This window comes from Schistocerca gregaria, chromosome X (assembly GCF_023897955.1).
Source record: "Schistocerca gregaria isolate iqSchGreg1 chromosome X, iqSchGreg1.2, whole genome shotgun sequence".
NCBI lineage: Eukaryota > Metazoa > Arthropoda > Insecta > Orthoptera > Acrididae > Schistocerca > Schistocerca gregaria.
The window spans coordinates 525387374-525409076 of record NC_064931.1 but is presented as its reverse complement, the minus strand read 5'-3'; the positions used below and the strand labels follow the sequence as shown (position 1 = coordinate 525409076).

The 21703-nt window shown below is 43.9% G+C and overlaps 1 protein-coding gene across 2 annotated transcripts in view; it reads left to right on the top strand.

Moving 5' to 3' along the window:
• The window catches only part of LOC126297622 (monocarboxylate transporter 10), a 428114-nt gene that overhangs the window by 266351 nt on the left and 140060 nt on the right, over positions 1–21703 (top strand). For both annotated transcript variants that reach the window (XM_049988638.1, XM_049988637.1), the window contains exon 3: positions 20675–21091. In XM_049988638.1, coding sequence (XP_049844595.1) covers positions 20675–21091 — 417 coding nt within the window. The remainder of the gene's footprint in view (positions 1–20674; positions 21092–21703) is intronic.

Here is a 21703-nt window from a genome sequence, read left to right as displayed (position 1 = left end):
CACTAGTACAGTGTATATCCATCTTTCGCAGAAATGCAGGCTGCTATTCTCCCATGGAGACGATCGTAGAGATGCTGGATGTAGTCCTGTGGAACGGCTTGCCATGCCATTTCCACCTGGCACCTCAGTTGGACCAGCGTTCGTGCTGGACGTGCAGACCGCGTGAGACGACGCTTCATCCAGTCCCAAACATGCTCAATGGGGGACAGATCCGGAGATCTTGCTGGCCAGGGTAGTTGACTTACACCTTCTAGAGCACGTGGGGTGGCACGGGATACATACGGACGTGCATTGTCCTGTTGGAACAGCAAGTTCCCTTGCCGGTCTAGGAATGGTAGAATGATGGGTTCGATGACGGTTTGGATGTACCGTGCTCTATTCAGTGTATCCTCGACGATCACCAGAGGTGTACGGACAGTGTAGGAGATCGCTCCCCACACCATGATGCCGGGTGTTGGCCCTGTGTGCCTCGGTCGTATGCAGCCCTGATTGTGGCGCTCATCTGCACGGCGCAAAACACGCATACGACCATCATTGGCACCAAGGCAGAAGCGACTCTCATCGCTGAAGACGACACGTCTCCATTCGTCCCTCCATTCACGCCTGTCGCGACACCACTGGAGGCGGGCTGCACGATGTTGGGGCGTGAGCGGAAGACGGCCTAACGGTGTGCGGGACCGTAGCCCAGCTTCATGGAGACGGTTGCGAATGGTCCTCGCCGATACCCCAGGAGCAACAGTGTCCCTAATTTGCTGGGAAGTGGCGGTGCGGTCCCCTACGGCACTGCGTAGGATCCTACGGTCTTGGCGTGCAACCGTGCGTCGCTGCAGTCCGGTCCCAGGTCGACGGGCACGTGCACTTTCCGCCGATCACTGGCGACAACATCGATGTACTGTGGAGACCTCACGCCCCACGTGTTGAGCAAATCGGCGGTACGTCCACCCACCCTCCCGCATGCCCACTATACGCCCTTGCTCGAAGTCCGTCAATTGCACATACGTTTCACGTCCACGCTGTCGCGGCATGCTACCAGTGTTAAATACTGCGATGGAGCTCCGTATGCCACGGCAAACTGGCTGACACTGACGGCGGTGGTGCACAAATGCTGCGCAGCTAGCGCCATTCGACGGCCAACACCGCGGTTCCTGGTGTGTCCGCTGTGCCGTGCGTGTGATCATTGCTTGTACAGCCCTCTCGCAGTGTCCGGAGCAAGTATGGTGGGTCTGACACACCGGTGTCAATGTGTTCTTTTTTCCATTTCCAGGAGTGTAGATAAAGAACAACGGAGTGCCTATGACACTACCTTGAGGGAGACTAAAATAACTTCTGTTTTACTCGATGACTTTCTGTCAGTTACTACGAACTGTAATCTGTCTGACAGGAAATCTTGAATACAGCCGTATATCAGACACAATATTCCATAAGCACGCAATTTGAGTACAAGCCGCTTGTGAGGTACGGTGTCAAAAGCCTTCTGGGGATCTAAAAATACAGAACCAATTTGAAATCCTTTGTCGATAGCATTCAACACTCTGTGTGAGGAAAGAGCTAGTTGTGTTTCGCAAGAACGATGTTTTCTAAATCCGTGTTGACTATGTGTCAATACTTGGATTCAATGGAGGGACTCCACGACCCACATTTCCCAACGTAACTGCATTCTCCAGTAACCATAGAGGCACTGCCGTAACAGACATAGAGAATGAACACTTGGTGAATCGTTGGTAGGAGTTCAGCATTCCTGATTTCGGGGATTTGCTGGATTGTACATGAACACCAATTTACACATGCTGGCAGACATTTTTGGGAAATTCTGCATGCATCGCTGGGCACACAATCTCTGTATCCTGCCTTCCGTTACGCCATGGCAGGGCTTTTTTCGGATGCAATGTTAAGAAGAACACATGTCAGCATCGAATAGTTGGCTGATGTTGACATGCTGCTCTTCGTCGAACGTGGGATTCGTGGACAACTTTACTATTTACCAGGAGATGTTTATCACCAGAATCAGCAGACACATTTGGATCTCATGTTCCAGTCTAAAGATTTCCTCTTTGCACAGCCATCGGAGCTCTCCAAATGGCAGATATTGTTGCATGGCTTGACCATAGAGGTTTTTTACACACAAGTAAAGGATGCAACTTAAATCATCAAATGACATCTACTCCTTCTCACGTATTTGCGGGTTATTTGCTTTTGTGTGCACTCCAGAAACCTTCAGTAATGTCTCAGTTTTGGGATGGAACTTGTTAGATCCACCTGCAGCATCTCTGTCAAGCAGTATCACTGGCTGCAGAAGTACATTGATGTAAACACTGAACAGAGGGCTTTCGAGATGTTGGACTTTGAAAAACATTTTTGTAAATAAATGAATAATTCTGTTTTTGAAAAACAATAGAAAATTCATTTAGTCTATGGGTGTGGAGCTGTTTTATAGCAAGAGATTACATCAACAGGCTAAATTTTAAGCAGGGCGCAATCTTCAATGAAGATATAGTCGCTGTGGAGATAACTATGTCTCCAGGACCGCTCACGAAGCTTGCCTATGTCAGTCTGTGTGTTCTGGAGCTCTGCAAACTCCACATGTACCGACTGCATTATGAGTTTGTGAATCCAGGCTTCGCCGACCCCAAGTTACTTTATATGGACGCAGATAGTTTCATCTGCTGGGCGAATGGCTGCGATCCACATGAAGTAATTAGGTAAATCACGAAGAATTAAACAAATATGGATACGCAACTGATAATCTTTATGGAGTAATACCATAAAAAAGGCTATCAGCCTGATGGAAGATGATTTAAATGGTTCGCACATTGTGGACATTTTGGGGCATACTGCATAGATACAGGTGCCACCCAGAGGCGGGCTGAGGGCGTGCATTGTGCAGGCTCAAAGGCTCCCATGATCAGGAATGCAAGAGGTGCCTGCTCCAGGACGTTGGCGCCATTCTGCATGGGGAATGTCAAGTAGTCTTTCGATCATGAGATTATGAGGTACATACTACACTGCAGCTAAAAGCTGGGCTGTCTCGTCATGGCGACAAATGTGAGATCCTCCGCCATGCTTCCCGAGACATAAAGTAAAACAACCCTTAAAACTTCAACCATACAGTTAAAATTAATTAACAGCTGCTCAACATTTTAAAGACACTTGAGTAAATAATTGATAAAAACAGAAGAACAAATTGCTGAGACCAAGAGGTGCCAGGGCCACAACCCAGAAACCTTAATTTTAACAATATAAACTCTTTACTATAAAGTTATAATGAAATTAATAATCAGTTCACATTCGCATGTCTGTAAGCATTAAATTTCAAATTCATATATTTATTTTCTTTCAAACAAGCGCAACATACCCCAGTAAGAAGATGACGCCAACAGCAGCCGCCCTCAGGCAAATAACACTGAAAAACGCTAGTCAGCTGGCTATCTAAAACAGAACTTTAACAGCCAGACGATTATAAAAAACCTACACCAAACCAATGCCATACATGAGATAACTTTAAAGTTTATTTAAAAAAGAAAGAAACTTCAAAACCTTAATAAATTTTAAATAAGACCAGCAAGATAGGTAGAAGATCAGTAAAATCAATGAATGTTTCATGTTCATGATCGTGCAACAGAAATAAAATTTACTCAGTACCACAAAACCACGGATTAGATTTAGATAACAGTAATTCAATTCAGAACCACAAAGGTCCACCAAGTTTAAACATTCTGAGCTTAAAATTTAAAAACATTTAAAAGCCTTGAAACATCCAAATTAACACCAGAAGCCGCCAAAAATTCCCAGCAGCCGGCCGAGGTGGCCGAGCGGTTCTAGGCGCTACAGTCTGAAACCGCGCGACCGCTACGGTCGCAGGTTCGAATCCTGCCTCGGGCATGGATGTGTGTGATGTCCTTAGGTTAGTTAGGTTTAAGTAGTTCTAAGTTCTAGGGTACTGATGACCTCAGACTTTAAGTCCCATAGTGCTCAGAGCCATTTGAACCATTCCCAGCACCAGCAAGCCTGATACTTGCATTCTGTCAGTATTTAAGGTGGTGGTGGTGGTTAGTGTTTAACATCCCGTCGACAACGAGGTCATTAGAGACGGAGCGCAAGCTCAAGTTAGGGAAGGATTGGGACGGAAAGCGGCCGTGCCCTTTCAAAGGAACCATCCCGGCATTTGCCTGAAACGATTTAGGGAAATCACGGAAAACCTAAATCAGGATGGCCGGAGACGGGACTGAACCGTCGTCCTCCCGAATGCGAGTCCAGTGTGTCAGTATTTAAGGATAGGTCCTCACCATCATCAGTCGTGCTGTAAGGTACAACTCAAAAGACTCCACCAATCTCGCTCTTCATCCATTCTGAAACCAAGGTGAAATCAATACAGTGCCGTAACCTCCTCAGAATAGCACCTTTTCTGCAGCACAGTGGCAAGATAGCCCCAGGTAAGTGACTGCGATGATTACTTCCTTACAAACGCACAGACTCCAGACAGGGCCGAAACAACAGCCGTGATCGCTTCTCGTTATATAAGGTACACTGCAACAGGTTCACGTAACTTCACTAGCAAAGCTAGTCACATACTCCTTTCCACATAGCGTTATCCACAGCATGTATCGCCATGCACGAGTACTCTCCCGGAAAAGCCACCTTCAGGCTCGCCTGACGGTCCGGATACAGTTCGTCGAGACGGTCTGTAAGCACTCTTTAAACCTCTGCGGCCCCGCCTAACGGCAAGGCTCACCTCATGCGTAAGAAAACTATCGCTTCCATTGACCATAGACCGTCGCAAAATGATTCATCCGTGGAAATGGAATAGGGACCAACCGTATATTTATTTATTCGTAAATAGTGGTTGTGTGTCCGATTTCTTTAGATCCTCGAAGGGATGGGCGTTATAGCGCAAGAGATTACACCGCTAGGCTAAATTTTAAGCGGGCCGCCACCTCCAATGAAGGAATAGTCGCTGTGGAGGTGGCTGAGATTTCAGTGCAGTTCGCGAAGCCTGTCTCTATTGGTATGTTCGTTCTGGACCTCTCTAACCTTCATATGAACCAATTCCAATACGAGATTCCGATGCCAAACTTCACCGAGCCCAAATTACTTTATATGAAAGCAGACAGTTTCATGTACTGGGTGGAAGGGTGTCATGAATATGAAGTTAGTAGGTACAATTCTGGAGCATTCTACACGTCTGTATCAACAGCCGAAATTCTTATCTAACAACACCACAAAACAAGAAGGATATATACATGGTCCAGTCACATTAATGTGACTACAGCCTACGTTAGACGCCAACGTGCAGTACTCACTCACAGTCGGCAGTTGGCAGTACTAACAGTGAAGGATATACAATATACAAAGCGTGTCGGTGGGGGGGAGGGGGGGGCGAGGGAAAACAGTGCAGTCGTCGTCGTAGTGCGGAAACGAAGCCATTTATCTGACGTCCAAAATAGTATGATATTTGGCTCTCGTGCCAAGGGTGGAAGTACTTTCCAAACGGCCTAGTTTGTATACTGTTCGCGTCCCGGTACGGTTTAAGTAAACCATGCACGCATCGCAAAATAGCGCTTTCCAAAACCAGAGCCGAGCGAACGGTGGTGCACCACGGGCCATAGATGATAGGGATGAACGCCGCTGCAGAGATGTGTGCGGGCGAACAGATGTGAAGCTGTTGAGCAACTGACAACGCAGATGAACCTAGGGGTTACGAACAGGGCGGGGCTAGGAACAACGACCGTTCAACGAAGGTTGCTGCGTACGGTAAGCGGTGCCTGGTGTAAGTACCCATGCTGACTGCCGCTACTGGATACCCACTGAGTGGCAACAGGTGGCCTTTTCACATGAATCATGAATCACGTGTTTCTTTTTTAGTAGGCCGTTTGCATGTACAGTTCTCCACGATAGACTATCCTGTGCAAATCTTTTCATAGCAACTGCAGCCTACTACATTCGTTTGAACCTATTTACTATAGTCAAGCCCTGATCAACCTCAAAAATTCGTATCCCCCCGACTTTCTCTCATTATCAGATTTACTATTTCTTGATGCTCATGTTATGCCCTGTCAACTTATCTCTCCCTTCCCCTTTTCCCCCCGATCCGATTTAATTTCTGTGTACCATCACATTTCAAAAGTTTCCATTCTCTTCCTGTTTTTAGTCTACTGTTTACTCTTCATGTGTCGCTACCAAGTAAAGCTACTCGCTAGATAAATGCTTTCAGTATAGGCTTCCAAAAACTTCAATTTGCTCATTATAGTGTACCTCTTTTCCTGTAATTTTCTTGCTATTGATAGTCTGTATTTTGAGTCCTCTCTATTTCAGCCATCGTCGGTTATTTCTCTGCTCAAATAGGGAAACTCGTCTACTACTTTTAGTGTCGTATTTCCTAATCTTATTCTCTGAGCACTACATAATTTAATTCGACTATACTCCACAACAGTTGTTTTATTTGTGCTCATTTTAAATCTATTTTTAAGATACTATCCATTCTGTTGAACTGAGCTTGCAGTTTCATTTCCTTATTGCCGTATCTTCCCGAATATTAATGTCATTGGCAAATTAAAAAAAATTAAACTTTAATTATTACCTTTCTATATTTCTCCACAGCTGTCTTTGCTGCTTTCTGAATGTACAGACTGAATTACACGCCTGTCCCACTCCCTTCTGAATTGATGCCTTCCTTTCGTGTTCTTAGACTTTCACGACTGTCATCTGGTTTACGTACAAGATGTTCTTAACCTTTCTCTCCTTGTATTCTATCCCTGGAAATTTGAAAATTTCTGAGACGTTGGCATATTTCATTTTCAGTTGTTGTTGTCGTTACAGTAACGACTGACACCCAGGCGTTGAAGTTCTGTTGAACATGAGTGGTCCTGCGTGAAGCGCAAAGATCTGCAAAGATTTGGAAAAAGTACTCTGGAAAAGCAAGACTAAAATCTAAAACCCACAACTTGCATATGTCGTAGACATGGGATCGTCATTATGGTATACAGGACATAACAAAAAGGGGTGGTCAATATTTCAGGACACATTCTTCACCCACAGAAGAATACAATATGTGATACGAACATCGATCCAGAAAGAGCTAGCTGGTAAAGTACCGATCTCGCATTCAGGAGGAGTGCTGTTCACATTCGCGTCAGGTTATACGGCCATCCAGATTTAGGTTTTCCGTAGTTCACATAATTCGCGTAGGCCAAATGCCGGGATGGTTCCTTTGAAAAGGCCACGGCCTATTTATTTCTCCAATCTTTCCCTACCCGAGTTCGTGTTCGATCTCTAATTACCTCGTCGGCGACTGGACGTTAAACCCTAATCTTCGTTCTCCCTTCATGTTGTAGATGTATCCTGCACGGTTCTGTGGTCACCCAACCAATGTCGGAGATCTATGGAGGTTGTAATTGGTGGCTCCCCATACGATAAAGGCTTGATGCCAAACGTTTTCCCTCTATGTCGTTGCTTCAGATATTAGGTTGCTGTCTCTTGTAATACAGCGGGCGTTCCGCAAAATGTTCAAATGTGTGTGAAATCTTATGGGACTTAACTGCTAAGGTCATCAGTCCCTAAGCTTACCCACTACTTCACCTAAATTATCCTAAGGACAAACACACACACCCATGCCCGAGAGAGGACTCGAACCTACCCCAGGACCAACCGCACAGTCCATGACTGCAGCGCTTCAGACCGCTCGGCTAATCCCGAGCGGCGGCGTCCAGCAGTCTTTACTAGTAAGGTAATCACTGAAGTCGATCGCATTGGCCCAAAATATATTTGCGGGCATCAGAATTGTATCATGTCAAGTTTACGAAGTGCCGTTTGGCAGAGATTAGGCATAAGAAGAAGGATCCATAATCGACGACTGAGAGGAAGAGACCCTTGTGCATCATAAAGAGAATTAAGGGTAGTTGTATTAATGCTGTTTTCTGTTTTCTTGATTGTGTAAGATACGTGATCATCTCCAAACAAAAGGAGTGAGGTGATCGACCACATCATCTAGAGGCTGAAATGAACTACGGATGATTTCTCAACTGACACTGTTAGGCTGTTGACAACCAAACATGGGATTAGAACGTAAATTGCACTGTCTGAAGGTAGGCAAAGAGATTCAAAATTTGGATCCGTAGAAGAAGGCATAGATCGTCTCTATACTCGAGATTTTTAACTGCCGGTGAAAAGATTTCCATACCCCTCGTGTAGATTAAAAATCGAATTGGGCTAAGAACTGAGCCTTGGCGTTGTAATCATGGCACTGTAACAGGGCCGAGTAATTCATGTTGGAATGTTACTACATAGTTCTGTGCACTAGGAAAGTTTGAATGCTAAACACAAAATATTTTGAAATTCCAACATTGCTTAATTTTTGAAGCTGAAACGAATTTGCACATATCACATGCACTCTCAATGCCAATAAATGCTGCTGTGAGTTTTTGCCTATTGCTGAATGTCCAAAGAATTTCAGAGTCCAAACAAGAAAGGTTATCAAGGGTTCCTTTACGCTTTTCAAATCCTAAATGGCCTCCTGGGAGTAAATCTCCGATTCTAGCCATCATTCTAAACTGGCCTTAATAAATCGTTCAAGTGTTTTCTATACACACAAGGACAACGAGATGGGCCATTATAACATTAGAGTTCTAGGCGTTGCTTCAGGTTTGAGAACTGGAACATTTATTTCAGTAGTACAGTCAGGACGTCGTTAAAAGTTCGGAAAGTGTCGTCAGTGCGTGATATGGCAGGTTAGACAGCATAGGATATTGAACATAATCCATTCCAGGGACAGATTTCGTCGAGAAATTCAGCGCTTTCTTTATCCCTTTCAAATGAAACTCTGGACTTTGAAAGTGGTCGGATAGTCTGCCTACTGGGGGAATAGCGAGGCCACGGACATAAGATGGTGTAAAGTTGTCAAGCATACTTCCGAACAGTTGTGATCTATTTCATCCTGGTCCGGTTCCAGTTACGATTTCTGATTTCCTTACTGTATTCCACACATCAAACATCTTGGTTTCTCTATCTTTTCACAATACTGTATCCACATAAGAAGTTTTTGCTTCTTTAAGAACCTTTCAGTTCGAGCATCTATCTTCAGTATTGCAGACAGTCTTCAAGAGACGCGGAGACTTTATTCCATTTAAGTGGTAAATTAGACACTTTTGACAAATCCTGATTACACCACATCACGGAGTTTCTAACAAGAAATGAACTTGCATGTCATTTGGGGATAGAGAGGCCTGCAGCCTTATTTAATACGTTGAGGAATGAGTGGTGGTAACGTGTGCTGGGTCCGCTTCTGGTACTTCGGCAAAGATAACATTAATAATTTTGTCTTTAGTCCCAAGATGACCGAAGTGTATTAATTTACGAACAGACATTGGCTGCATCTTGCTAATACAGTATATTTTACTTGCTATAGGAACATAGTAAGGGTGATAGTCATTTCACCTGTTGTTTTTTAACTACAGCATATCTTTCCTCAGTTCACAGCAACAGTGTCATTTTGCCCATCAGACCGCATAGAGTTCTTTCGAGCGGAAGCAGCTTCTGTTACGATTCCTGAGGGACTGTTTTCTGTAGCAACCTATTCCTCAGTAACGAGCTGATCGTTTACCTCGCGACTCCTTTCCTGTTTTCTGTTAGTTGTTGAACTTCCATATTGATCGCAACCTCAGAATGACTACTCACAGCGTAAAGCGCACTAGCAACTGCCACAGCAGCAATACGAAAGTACGTACACTGCGAGGCTTGTGGCTCTCCTCTTTCTCTGTATAAGGCACTACATACCATTTATCACAAAGAGCAATTGTGAAATGATAATAAGCTGTCGAAAAGCCTGACGTGACGGCAGTAAAGCACATACGCAAACACTGAAGCACTATTTGAGCAACTGGATCGACTGACTGAGTTATTCGGCGTAAACGAGGAAGTGCTACTAGAGCTCGACTCAAGGTCCTAACAATAAACACACAAACCGTACTTAGGTTAAGTGTTTGCTTACATTTGGTACAGCAGAGCAGACGTTTCTGCGATCTCTTCTCCTGACAGCGGCAGAGTGGCAGACGGCACTGTCTTCTTGTTCCTGTTTGATCAAGTGCCACGTTTGTTGTGTTGCTGGGGTGGTGTTCGAAGGCTCTTTCCAATCTCAAAGAAAAAGTGTATAGTTGCAGTTTATAAGAAATAAAGACGATGACGTAATTCGGGCGCTATAAACGTTAATAAATATTTGCCTATGTCGGGAAATTTGCCACATTGACGGCTATAACTTAGCGAATCCCATTTCAATATTATTAAAATCCTTTTGAAATTACTGCAGAGTAATTCTTTTTAAGATACTTAAAATTCTGAAACGCTAAAATAACATATTTTTTGGCGGTGTTGCAGCGTCCTTCGTCTGGGTGCAGACTAATTTAGGTGGAAAATGGGCGTTCCCATACACACCGCATTCTTACAATGTTTTAAGACCACCGACATCAAGTCTAATGGTGTTTGTTGACACTAAAATCCCACTGGCCGGTGGTAGGAGAAACGGAGAGCGTTTGTGGTAGACTCTTCGTGGGTTACACGACTTGCTGGTAATTGATAACCCACAGTGAATCGGCGACAAGCTTATGAGACTCGAGTTTATCTGCTGTTAGTGGCGGACAAACGACGTCAGTTCTGCATGCGCCGTTTGTTTAGCCGGTCGCGGCAGTGTTCTTTGAGGATTCTGCCCTGCAATCACACTCAGCCCGTCGTGCCTGGATTATAGACAACTGAGACGTTGGGAGCCTGTAGTCTTCCTCTGTACGAATATTCTTACGTTGCTTCTGGATTTCAGTTGTCTTTCTTATTTTGCGTGTGCGCATCCGTGTCTGTCTCGCAAGAACTCGGATTTCCTGAAACTTCATAGGCTGCCCGCAATGATGGTGCACCACTAGTGAAGACCTGTTATGCTACACCAGAAGAACATAGCACTCATGTTGATGTTAACATGCCTTCTAGTTTCCACGTAGTAGGTGGCATCGCATTCACAATGTATTTTGTATACTGCTGCAACGCTGAGGACTTGTACTGCATCTTGTACGTTAACTGAATCGACAAAATCTGGTCTATTAGTTGCTAGGAGGTTTAGGACGTTTCGAGTCGTTTCTGTAAGTAACAGCTGAGGGCAATTTTCGAATAGAACATTCAATAAAATACCGCCAAATTCCTATCACAGACATCAGCTCAAATCACACATGTGCCTCACTCTAGGGCGTGTAGTATAAAATTTCTCTTTATTATTACAGTATGATCAGGAAATCTATGTCCGACATTTTCCAAAACATCTTTGTAGAATCCTGATGCTGCAGCTCTTCAGGTAGATTGTCGATGTAAATTCTAATGGTTCAAATGGCTCTGAGCACTATACGACTTAATATCTGAGGTCATCAGTCCCCTAGAACTTAGAACTATATAAACCTAAATAACCTAAGGGCATCATACACATCCATGACCAAGGCAGGATTCGAATCTGCAACCGTAGCGGTCACGAGGTTCCAGACTTAAGCGCCTAGAACCGCTCGGCCACAACGGCCGGCCCATGTAAGTATTCGATTACAATGCGTGCCGTAGTTTTCTCACTTACCCATAGCCAGATTATTCCGGATCCTCAATCTGTAGTAAGATCACTGCTAATATCACTACATATTATCGAGTTCTTACCGGTAACCTATCCTTGTGATATTTACGGCCATTCTACCCGGAATTCAAGATGTCACTGGTACTCACTCCCAGTTCCCGATATCTTTCTGTTCGTAGTGTTATGTGTGCTCTTCACCGTTAATGAATGAAACTTATGCTATGACCTAACCATGGACAATTCTGGAGTTAATTAATGTTTTCGTTTTCTGCCCGTCAACAACAAATGTTGCTCCTGTATATGATGTGCTCATCTACAATCAAAGGTTTTCATACTGACAGCTGTAAAACAGATGGACTCGATACAAAGAAGTACAAGTAATAGCACCCATCTACGCAGTCGGCGTCGTTGAAGCACTCCTGTGTGGTGACGATCGACTCCGAGATGACGGGTTTGAATGCTGGTAGTGGAATAAATTTTCACCATCAGTACTTCTGGCTGACAGGAGAGGATACAGTGTTCCACACTACGACACTTTGTGCCAAAGTCCTGGACTAGTTTCTAAACCTCTCTGCAGCATGTAATGGAGTGAGACTAAAATCGGCAGCCACATTGGTGTTATGTGAGAGTAGTAGGCTACGTGCCGGTACCGGGTTTCACCTCTCGCTTCCCTTCGTACACTACGCCTTCATCATAGTCATTCACATGACATAGATACACCCGTTATGGGAACACAACGGCACACCACCGCCGCAAGGAACTTATCCAAGACGATAATGCGGGATGCCCACATCTGTCATCAACGCCCTTTCCCTGAGAATGGGACTCAGTTTTAACAAGTAACATTATGAAAAGTCGCTCGTGATTTTCGTGATATCACTGTGTCGGATGTTTTGGCTGCTAGTGTATGTCTTAATAAAATCGTATGTGTGCTGTCAAACAAAAATGAAAAATGGAAAAAAAACCACGAACATTACAGCATGTGACACGGGTACAGTTCACTAAAGACAGTGATTCAAACGCCGTACTGCAGACGTAATAGCAACCATAAAATCAGCGCGAGAATGCTAAGCCCGCATCAAGCGGAAGCACATCAGATAAGAAACTGATTACCTTCAGGACAAGTCGCATTAATACCTTGTAAAACCGCTTCCAGTCTTGATAGTTGACTCAGTTCGGCGAAGAAAATACTGCAAATGTTTCTTCAGGTACGCCGTATCCACCTGAAGTGACTCATTCTCGGTTAGACCCGCTACAGCTACCTAGTTTCGGGGATGGCTGCTACGTTTTGCACACAGTTCCAGACTGTCTAGACGTTTTGAATGGGATTAAGATCGGCTAATTTAGCGGATTGGTCTTCGTAAAACCAGGATGTATGCGTGCAGCCCCGTGAACACGACTGTTTTCGTCTTGGAAGACGTCAGCGTCCACAGCATACTTATCATGAAGATGGAGAAGGAGGAGCAACACTTAGTCACCTAGAATGGTACATATTCGTGGACGAAAACCAGCCCCAAAATCACAGAACCACCACTGCCTTGAACTACATCATCCACACAATGAGCCTTAAACGCCTCATTGGGCACTCGACTTCTTGCACCAGTTCAAAGGACGCAATATCGTGACACGCTGGACCACACGACACGCTTCCAGTCAGCTATTGTCCAGTTTCTGTGTTTTTTGGCCCATTGAAATCGTGTAGCTTTGGGTAGCTTTGTAAGCAACGGTCTTTTGCGAGGTACCCGATTCCAGATGTTCATTCCTTGCGGTCCCCTTCGTAATGTTCGCTTGGAAACTAGAACTAGTTGAGATGGACGTGTATACACTGACAGCGGAAATTCCTCTCAGAATTGAAACCGATTTTCATTGCCGAGGGGTGACACTAGTCATTGACCCCTGTCAATTAAAATCTTTTTATGATCACTGTTTTTTACGCCGTGTTACATGGCTGCGAGTGGTGCGCTATTCCCTGTAGGCATATTGGATCGTCCACGTTGATATATCAGGAAATCAAGCAGCTTCATTCACGATGTGGTCATGGGTATGTCCAAACACAATTACTCCATTCTACCATTCTCCACATCGATGCAACTTACTGAGTTGATTCCGTATAATCGACCACCTTGTCTTACGTCAGCGGTGCAAGGTCAAATGACAGTCTCGTCACCATCTGCTGTTTGGATCACCACAAACACTGCATACATCCGAGAATGGCATCAGTAAACAAAGTTCATCTTTTACCTTTTTCGTACTGAACACCACAGCCATAAATTGTTTAAATGATGGCCAAATTTTTCCCAACAATCATGTAATTTTAATTGTACTAGGGCTTCTTGTTGGTTAGGTTATACAGGATAGTTCAGCTAAGCTGTTTGCCACAAATGAAAGGTCCATTCACATTAATGTGACCACTTGGGAAAAGCCTGAATAATCACCTTTTGCAGCGCAAAGATTCAGGAAGAGGGCCAATGAGGTTCTGGAAGGTACCGACAGGAATTTGGAGTCATGCTGACTCCAGAGGCAGTAGATTTGTCGATTGAGGACCTATGGCACGAATGAGACTATCGACGGATTCTCAATTAAATTCAAATCGGAAGAGTGTAGTGACGAGCGGTAAACTCATTCTGATGCTCCTCGAAACACGAATGTACACTGCGAGCTGTGTGACACGTAGCATTGTACTACTGGTAGATACCATCTTGCCGAGGAAGAAGCAGACTGCATGTAGGGATGGATATGGTCCCCAAGGATAGGTGCATACTTGTGTTGATCCATTGCGGCCTTCCAGAACGACGAGACCACCCAGGGTATGCCACGAAAACATTGTCCAGGCCATAACGCTCCCTCCTGTTTGCAGGGTGTTTGATTTCAGACGTTTAACGCTGTACACACCAAAACGTGGTTCATCTGGAAACGCCATCTGTCACCACTCAGTGGACGTCCAGCCTTCGTCGCCAATAAACAGCAGTCAGCATAGATGCATGAATGAGGCACCTGCTGCGGAGGCCCATGTGCAACAGCGTTCCCTGAACGGTCGTTGAGGAGACATTGTTAGTAGCCCCTTCATTCACATGAGCAGCACCCTGCTCATCAGTTCCACGCCTATTCGCCCGTACATATCTCCACATCCGTCGGTCATCCCCGTCATCCATTGTCTCTGGTGCATCACAACTGCCTCATCGCCGATTTAGGATAGCGCCATTTTGCCATGCACAGTACACTTTAACCATGATGGCACGTTAACAGTTTACAAATTTAGCGTTTTCGGAAATGCTTCCATCCTTGGTCCGAAATCCAACGATCATACCATCTTGGACGTCACATAAATCGCACCATTTCCACATTACGACAACGAAAGCGCTGTTTTCTGCGTCCCCCCGACAAGCTTTATGAACCCTGCACTGTTAGTGCTGTCACATGCCATCTGTGGGTGGCTATTGTTCGTTGACGTCGGATTTAGGTGGTGGTCACAATGTGACTAAACGGTGTATTATACATAGATAATCAATTTTAAAGTTCGTTAGCACTAGCTACATCCTAAAGTGATATGAGGATGATTTTCTTTTTATTGCTATAGTATAGAGACTACATATAGGACATAATCTGAAAACACAAAAATGATAATTAAATTGGCAATTCAAATTTCAGTCAAAATTTACTGGACTTGATCCACTTTGGCCATGAGGATGATTTTCGCATAAGGTCAATCAATTGAATACAACACAGTGAAAATGGAAACATTTTATTACTTTTTAATAGCTGTAGCATAAAGTAATCTAAAAAAATTGAGATTAAGCCTTAAAGGCAATCATTAAGGAGAGGTTCGTCTTTACCTCATTTTCTAGTTTTCCCGTTAAGAGGGGACGACAGGGTGATGGTCGAAAAAACTAGAAATTTGCTTGTTACGGAATTCTAATGTATATACATTGAAAAATTATTCCCCAAAATATTATGAGCGAACTCAAAAAAGTGACGATTCGGTGAGCGTTGGAAGCCGAGCGTGCACGGCACGCCTCGGCGTTAGAGAACAGGTTCCGCGGTCACGCTCCCTATTTATACCGATGTGAGTAAACCTGATTTGCTGGAGCGTTGCTGGGCTGCTTTACTCAAAATGTGAACGAAAGTTTCAATAGTTTCATTTCGAGGTACGCTCCAAAAATAATATCCAGCCGAAGCGAGCCAGCCGGTGTGGCCGAGCGGATCTAGGCGCTACAGTCTGGAACCGCGCGACCGCTAAGGTCGCAGGTTCGAATCCTGCCTCGGGCATGGGTGTGTGTGATGTCCTTAGGTTAGTTAGGTTTAAGTCGTTCTAAGTTGTAGAGGACTGATGACCTCAGAAGTTAAGTCCCATAGTGCTCAGACCCATTTGAGCCATTTGAACCAGCCGAAGCGGAACTATCAACATTGCTTCAAATTTGGCCGTATGTCTATTCACTGTAGTCCATACTGTATTAATGCACGTGGCAATTGCCTTTCAAATCAAAATCGGCGATGAAATGCGCCTATTCTGTGACGATAGAGACGCCAGCGGCGACGCGCTGTGCGACGAAAAGAGCTTTGAGGACGAAAATGAGGGCTTATGAGGGTTTTCGGCATAGTTGTTGGTGCCCACGCTGTGATTTCTTGGTCTCCCTAGAAGCAAATTGAATTCTTTTCGGTTCATCGTAGCCGATTTTTTTGTTGATAGTATTTTTTCGGCGAAAAAAGAGGGTCCCAAAAAATGGCGATTTTTACAAATATCTATAATTATACGAAAAAAAATTTTTTTGGAAATCCCTACGATGAACTAAAATTACATCCGTAAGGATCTGGGCGATATGTTAATTTCCTGTTTCAGATAACCACAACCGGAATTACACCGCCAACCGTCGATCTTCCAAACTTCAGAGTTGCCTCGGGAAACTCCCAATTACGCAGTGGAGATATTAATATTTTTCAATTAAAAAATATCAATAAAAACTTCAAACTATGATTTATTCATTGCAGTAAATTCCATTTGTCTACTGGATTCCAGTAACGAGAAAAAAATCCTGAGTTTGAGCAATATTTTCGTCCGTAACCCTGTCGTTCCTCCTTAAACCTGTAGTGCATGATTTTCACTGCAGTGGACGGCTTTTAAAGGACTCTTCTCTGGTGATTTCAGTCAGTCATTAGGCCGCAAATGCATGCAGGGGACAACACCAGCAGAGTGTGCCAACTGCAGTGGACTGTGTTTATTTGCAGCCTCAGAAATGGTTGAAAACTCCAAAACTTAAGAGCTGTACACGGTAGTGGACGCTGTGTATCACAGAGTTAAAGGACGTTTATGATCTAATGACAGTTTCTGTCTATAGGCTTTTGTAATGGATGCTGCTTTTTGGGGTAAGAAATAGTAAAAATGAAGGCAAAATTTATCCTTTTGCTTTTCTTTATCAGTGAACATTCTTGGAGTTTCGTATAGCTGGTTCTGCTTCTCAAAAAATTAAAAATTTTTGTAGACATAGTTACTTTCGAGAAGCCAACATCTACATCGCAGGTATTTTAAACTGCAGTGTACAACAGGCCTCTCACTCAAACCTCATTCAGCTCATCTCTAAGGACTTGATGGGATGACCTTCATCAGATTTTTTCTGTTGACACGGATTTTGATAGATAAAATTGTTGTTTCTTTGAGACGTACGAAAGGCTTAGTAGTCTTGGCTTTCATCGCAAGACGAATCCAGTCCCCAGGAAGAAAGATTTGAATATATTTTTGTGACGCTGAGTCAATTATTCTGAAATCTAGGCCATTAGGCAAAAATTAGTGGCCTGAACCAAAAATATTATGATAAGCTCTTTTTATACTTAACTAAGGATGTAAGTTCAAGTTAGTTACTGTAAATGCGCCTGTAATATTTCAATTTTTGCCAGTACATCAATCACAGTGGAGACTAATAGGCGTGTGGCTTTTAGCATCTTGCCTAATATGTTCAGCAAACACAGATGCTATTTCTTGGGATGTTCTCGCTCCATCTGTCTTTATCGTTCCATATATGCTTGCATCTATTATCATTGTTCAATGATTGGTTTCCGGAATTATGCACATGCATATCTCGCTTGTAATGTACAATAGATGTTATCAATTTTGGAAATGGCATGATATAACATACACTTGACTTCGTCATTTTTAAGAAACCGTGTAGCGTGCTAAGCTTTGACAAAGTGCTATTTCTTTTCCAGTTCAAATTTACCACGCCATTCCTAGTAATTCCTTTCAGTTACTATCTTCAACTAAAGTTCGTCCTATTGACTACATACATCTTTTACAGGAACTTTAAAATACAAGTTAGGGGAGGCTGGGGTAAAATGACGAGCTTAAGCTCCAGAATTTTTCTGACTATTTAGTAAGTGATTTAAAAACCTGAAATTTAAAGGAACAGTTATTTTAACGTTTTATGGTCAATAATAAATATTTAAATGCTTTTGTCACTCCTCGATTTATGAAAACAATTTTTCAAAAAAAAGAACAATTTTCGTCGTCTTACTCCACCTAGAGGTAAGATAACGAATATACACTCCTGGAAACTGAAATAAGAACACCGTGAATTCATTGTCACAGGAAGGGGAAACTTTATTGACACATTCCTGGGGTCAGATACATCACATGATCACACTGACAGAACCACAGGCACATAGACACAGGCAACAGAGCATGCACAATGTCGGCATTAGTACAGTGTATATCGACCTTTCGCAGCAATGCAGGCTGCTATTCTCCCATGGAGACGATCGTAGAGATGCTGGATGTAGTCCTGTGGAACGACTTGCCATGCCATTTCCACCTGGCGCCTCAGTTCGTGCTGGACGTGCAGACCGCGTGAGACGACGCTTCATCCAGTCCCAAACATGCTCAATGGGGGACAGATCCGGAGATCTTGCTGGCCAGGGTAGTTGACTTACACCTTCTAGAGCACGTTGGGTGGCACGGGATACATGCGGACGTGCATTGTCCTGTTGGAACAGCAAGTTCCCTTGCCGGTCTAGGAATGGTAGAACGACGGGTTCGATGACGGTTTGGATGTACCGTGCACTATTCAGTGTCCCCTCGACGATCACCAGAGGTGTACGGCCAGTGTAGGATATCGCTGCCCACACCATGATGCCGGGTGTTGGCCCTGTGTGCCTCGGTCGTATGCAGTCCTGATTGTGGCGCTCACCTGCACGGCGCCAAACGCGCATACGACCATCATTGGCACCAAGGCAGAAGCGACTCTCATCGCTGAAGACGACACGTCTCCATTCGTCCCTCCATTCACGCCTGTCGCGACACCACTGGAGGCGGGCTGCACGATGTTGGGGCGTGAGCGGAAGACGGCCTAACGGTGTGCGGGACCGTAGTCCAGCTTCATGGAGACGGTTGCGAATGGTCCTCGCCGATACCCCAGGAGCAACAGTGTCCCTAATTTGCTGGGAAGTGGCGGTCCGGTCCCCTACGGCACTGCGTAGGATCCTACGGTCTTGGCGTGCATCCGTGCGTCGCTGCGGTCCGGTCTCAGGTCGACGGGCACATGCACCTTCCGCCGACCACTGGCGACAACATCGATGTACTGTGGAGACCTCACGCCCCACGTGTTGGGCAATTCGGCGGTACGTCCACCCAGCCTCCCGCATGCCCACTATACGCCCTCGCTCAAAGTCCGTCAACTGCACATACGGTTCACGTCCACGCTGTCGCGGCATGCTACCAGTGTTAAAGACTGCGATGGAGCTCCGTATGCCACGGCAAACTGGCTGACACTGACGGCGGCGGTGCACAAATGCTGCGCAGCTAGTGCCATTCGACGGCCAACACCGCGGTTCCTGGTGTGTCCGCTGTGCCGTGCGTGTGATCATTGCTTGTACAGCCCTCTCGCAGTGTCCGGAGCAAGTATGGTGGGTCTGACACACCGGTGTCAATGTGTTCTTTTTTCCATTTCCAGGAGTGTATAAACGTTTACATTAAGAGAGAAGAATTTTTTTAAAAAAATTAGATAAACTATGTATGTGGCATGATGTATAAAAGTCAAAGATAAAACACCAAAAATACGATAACAGATTGCTCATCATGAAACTCAGTTGTGAAATATTAGTCGCAACAAAAATTTAAAATAAGGTTAATTACATAGGCAATACACTTTATACACAAAAATTGCTCTTCCAGTGTATGTCTTTCACTTCACCATCATCCCAGCCAGAAAATGCAGCCTAAGATTTGGGCATAATGCCATGAAGCACTGATACCACAACACTTCCTTTCCATGTCCTCCGCAATTAATGCAGTCTTCTTCATCTTCTTTTAATATTGTTTCAGTATCAGAGTTGTTGTCGTCTATATAAGGAATCTCTTAAAATGACTCATCTCCACAGAAAGACATACCAATTCAGTATCAGTGTGAAGAATTTCGGGACATGTAGAACATGTTCCAAGGTTAACGAGAGCCATTTCTTATGAAACGTAAACTCTGTTTTTCCATTCGTTTGTATTTACGCAGCAGCTGAAACTTCTAGATGGCTATAGGCTACAGAAGCTTCCAACAGTGCTCAACCTTAAATTAGTGATTTTTTTCTTGTTTTGTGGTACATTGTCAGAAACTACTAAAATTTAAATATAGAAAGTATTGCTTTTAACTGAAGTTTAGCTGCCTGACAGAAAATGTTATGTATGTCTGAAAAAAGAAAAGTTGTAGTGTTAGTCTATTTCATGATAAATACACATAGTTTTTCAATCGTTCTGAGTTTTATTCTATAAGAAATTGTACTTCGTCTTCTCCACGCCTCTCTCTTCCACAAAATTAGTATGAGCTGGCTTCTCTCCTTGCCATCCCTTCAGATCTCGTACACTTCTTATCACAGAGACTCCTGTTTGTTTGCTGTATAGAATATGATTCACGTAATGTAATGTGTTATTACAGCTTTTCTTGGAGAATATTTTGGTCTCTTATCTTTCTATATCATTTTAATGAATGAGTAATACATTTTCAGCTTGTACAGAATTATCTCATTTCTTATGTTAATGTCAGTGTCAGATATAATGTATAGATAATATTTAATATTTTTGTAAATTTAACCTCAATATGGTTTCATCCTTTGTTTCAGATAGAACTTCTCTGTTTCACATATGGAATCATGTTTGGAACAGGAGCCTCCCTGGTCTACACTCCTTCCCTTGTAATTCTGGGCCATTACTTCAAGAAATACATGGGCATTGTGAATGGATTTGTAACTGCTGGGAGCTCTGTATTCACTATAGTGATGCCTTTTGTTATCGAAGGCCTGCTGACTGCTGTGTCAATGGAGTCATGTATGCAGTTTCTTGCTGGTCTAATGGCGCTCATGATGCTATGCGCAGTGCTGTTTAAGCCAGTCAAACCAGCCAGTGACGCGTCTAACGACGTAAAAACTGGTTTCAAATCACTGCTGAATGTGGACATATGGAAGAAAAAGAAGTATGTTATTTGGGCAATTGCTGTTCCTTCAGCGCTTTTTGGGTACTTTGTTCCCTACATACACATGGTAATTTAACTATCAATTTTGTTTTCTGTAGTTAAGTTTCACAGTATGTTAACAAAGATAGAGTTTAATGCATGCAGTTTCTCATCAGACTTGCATGGCCAACTGATACAATATGGGGAAGTCAAATGAAAATGAGACAGACGGAAAAAATACAAGTAGGTTTTAAATTTTTTATTACTTTAAAAGCAATCATCATTACTGTTAATACATTTATCCCAATGTGAGACAAGACGGTCAGTGCCCTCCTGCATAAACGTTTGCTGTTGCCTACAGAACCACGATTGTACTCATGTGGGCACGTCTTCGTCCGAAGCAAATCGAAATCCACGAATGCCTTTCTTCAGAGCACCAAAAATAAAGCCGGCTAGTGTGGCCGAGCGGTTCTAGGCGCTTCAGTCTGGAGCCGCGCGACTGCTGCAGTCGCAGTTTCGAATCCTGCCTCGGGCATGGGTGTGTGTGATGTCCTTAGGTTAGTTAGGTTTAAGTAGTTCTAAGTTCTAGGGGACTGATGACCTCAGATGTTAAGTCCCATAGTGCTCAGAGCCATTTGAACCATTTTGAACCAAAAATAAAATCTCATGGAGAGAGATCGGGACTGCATAGAGGATGTGT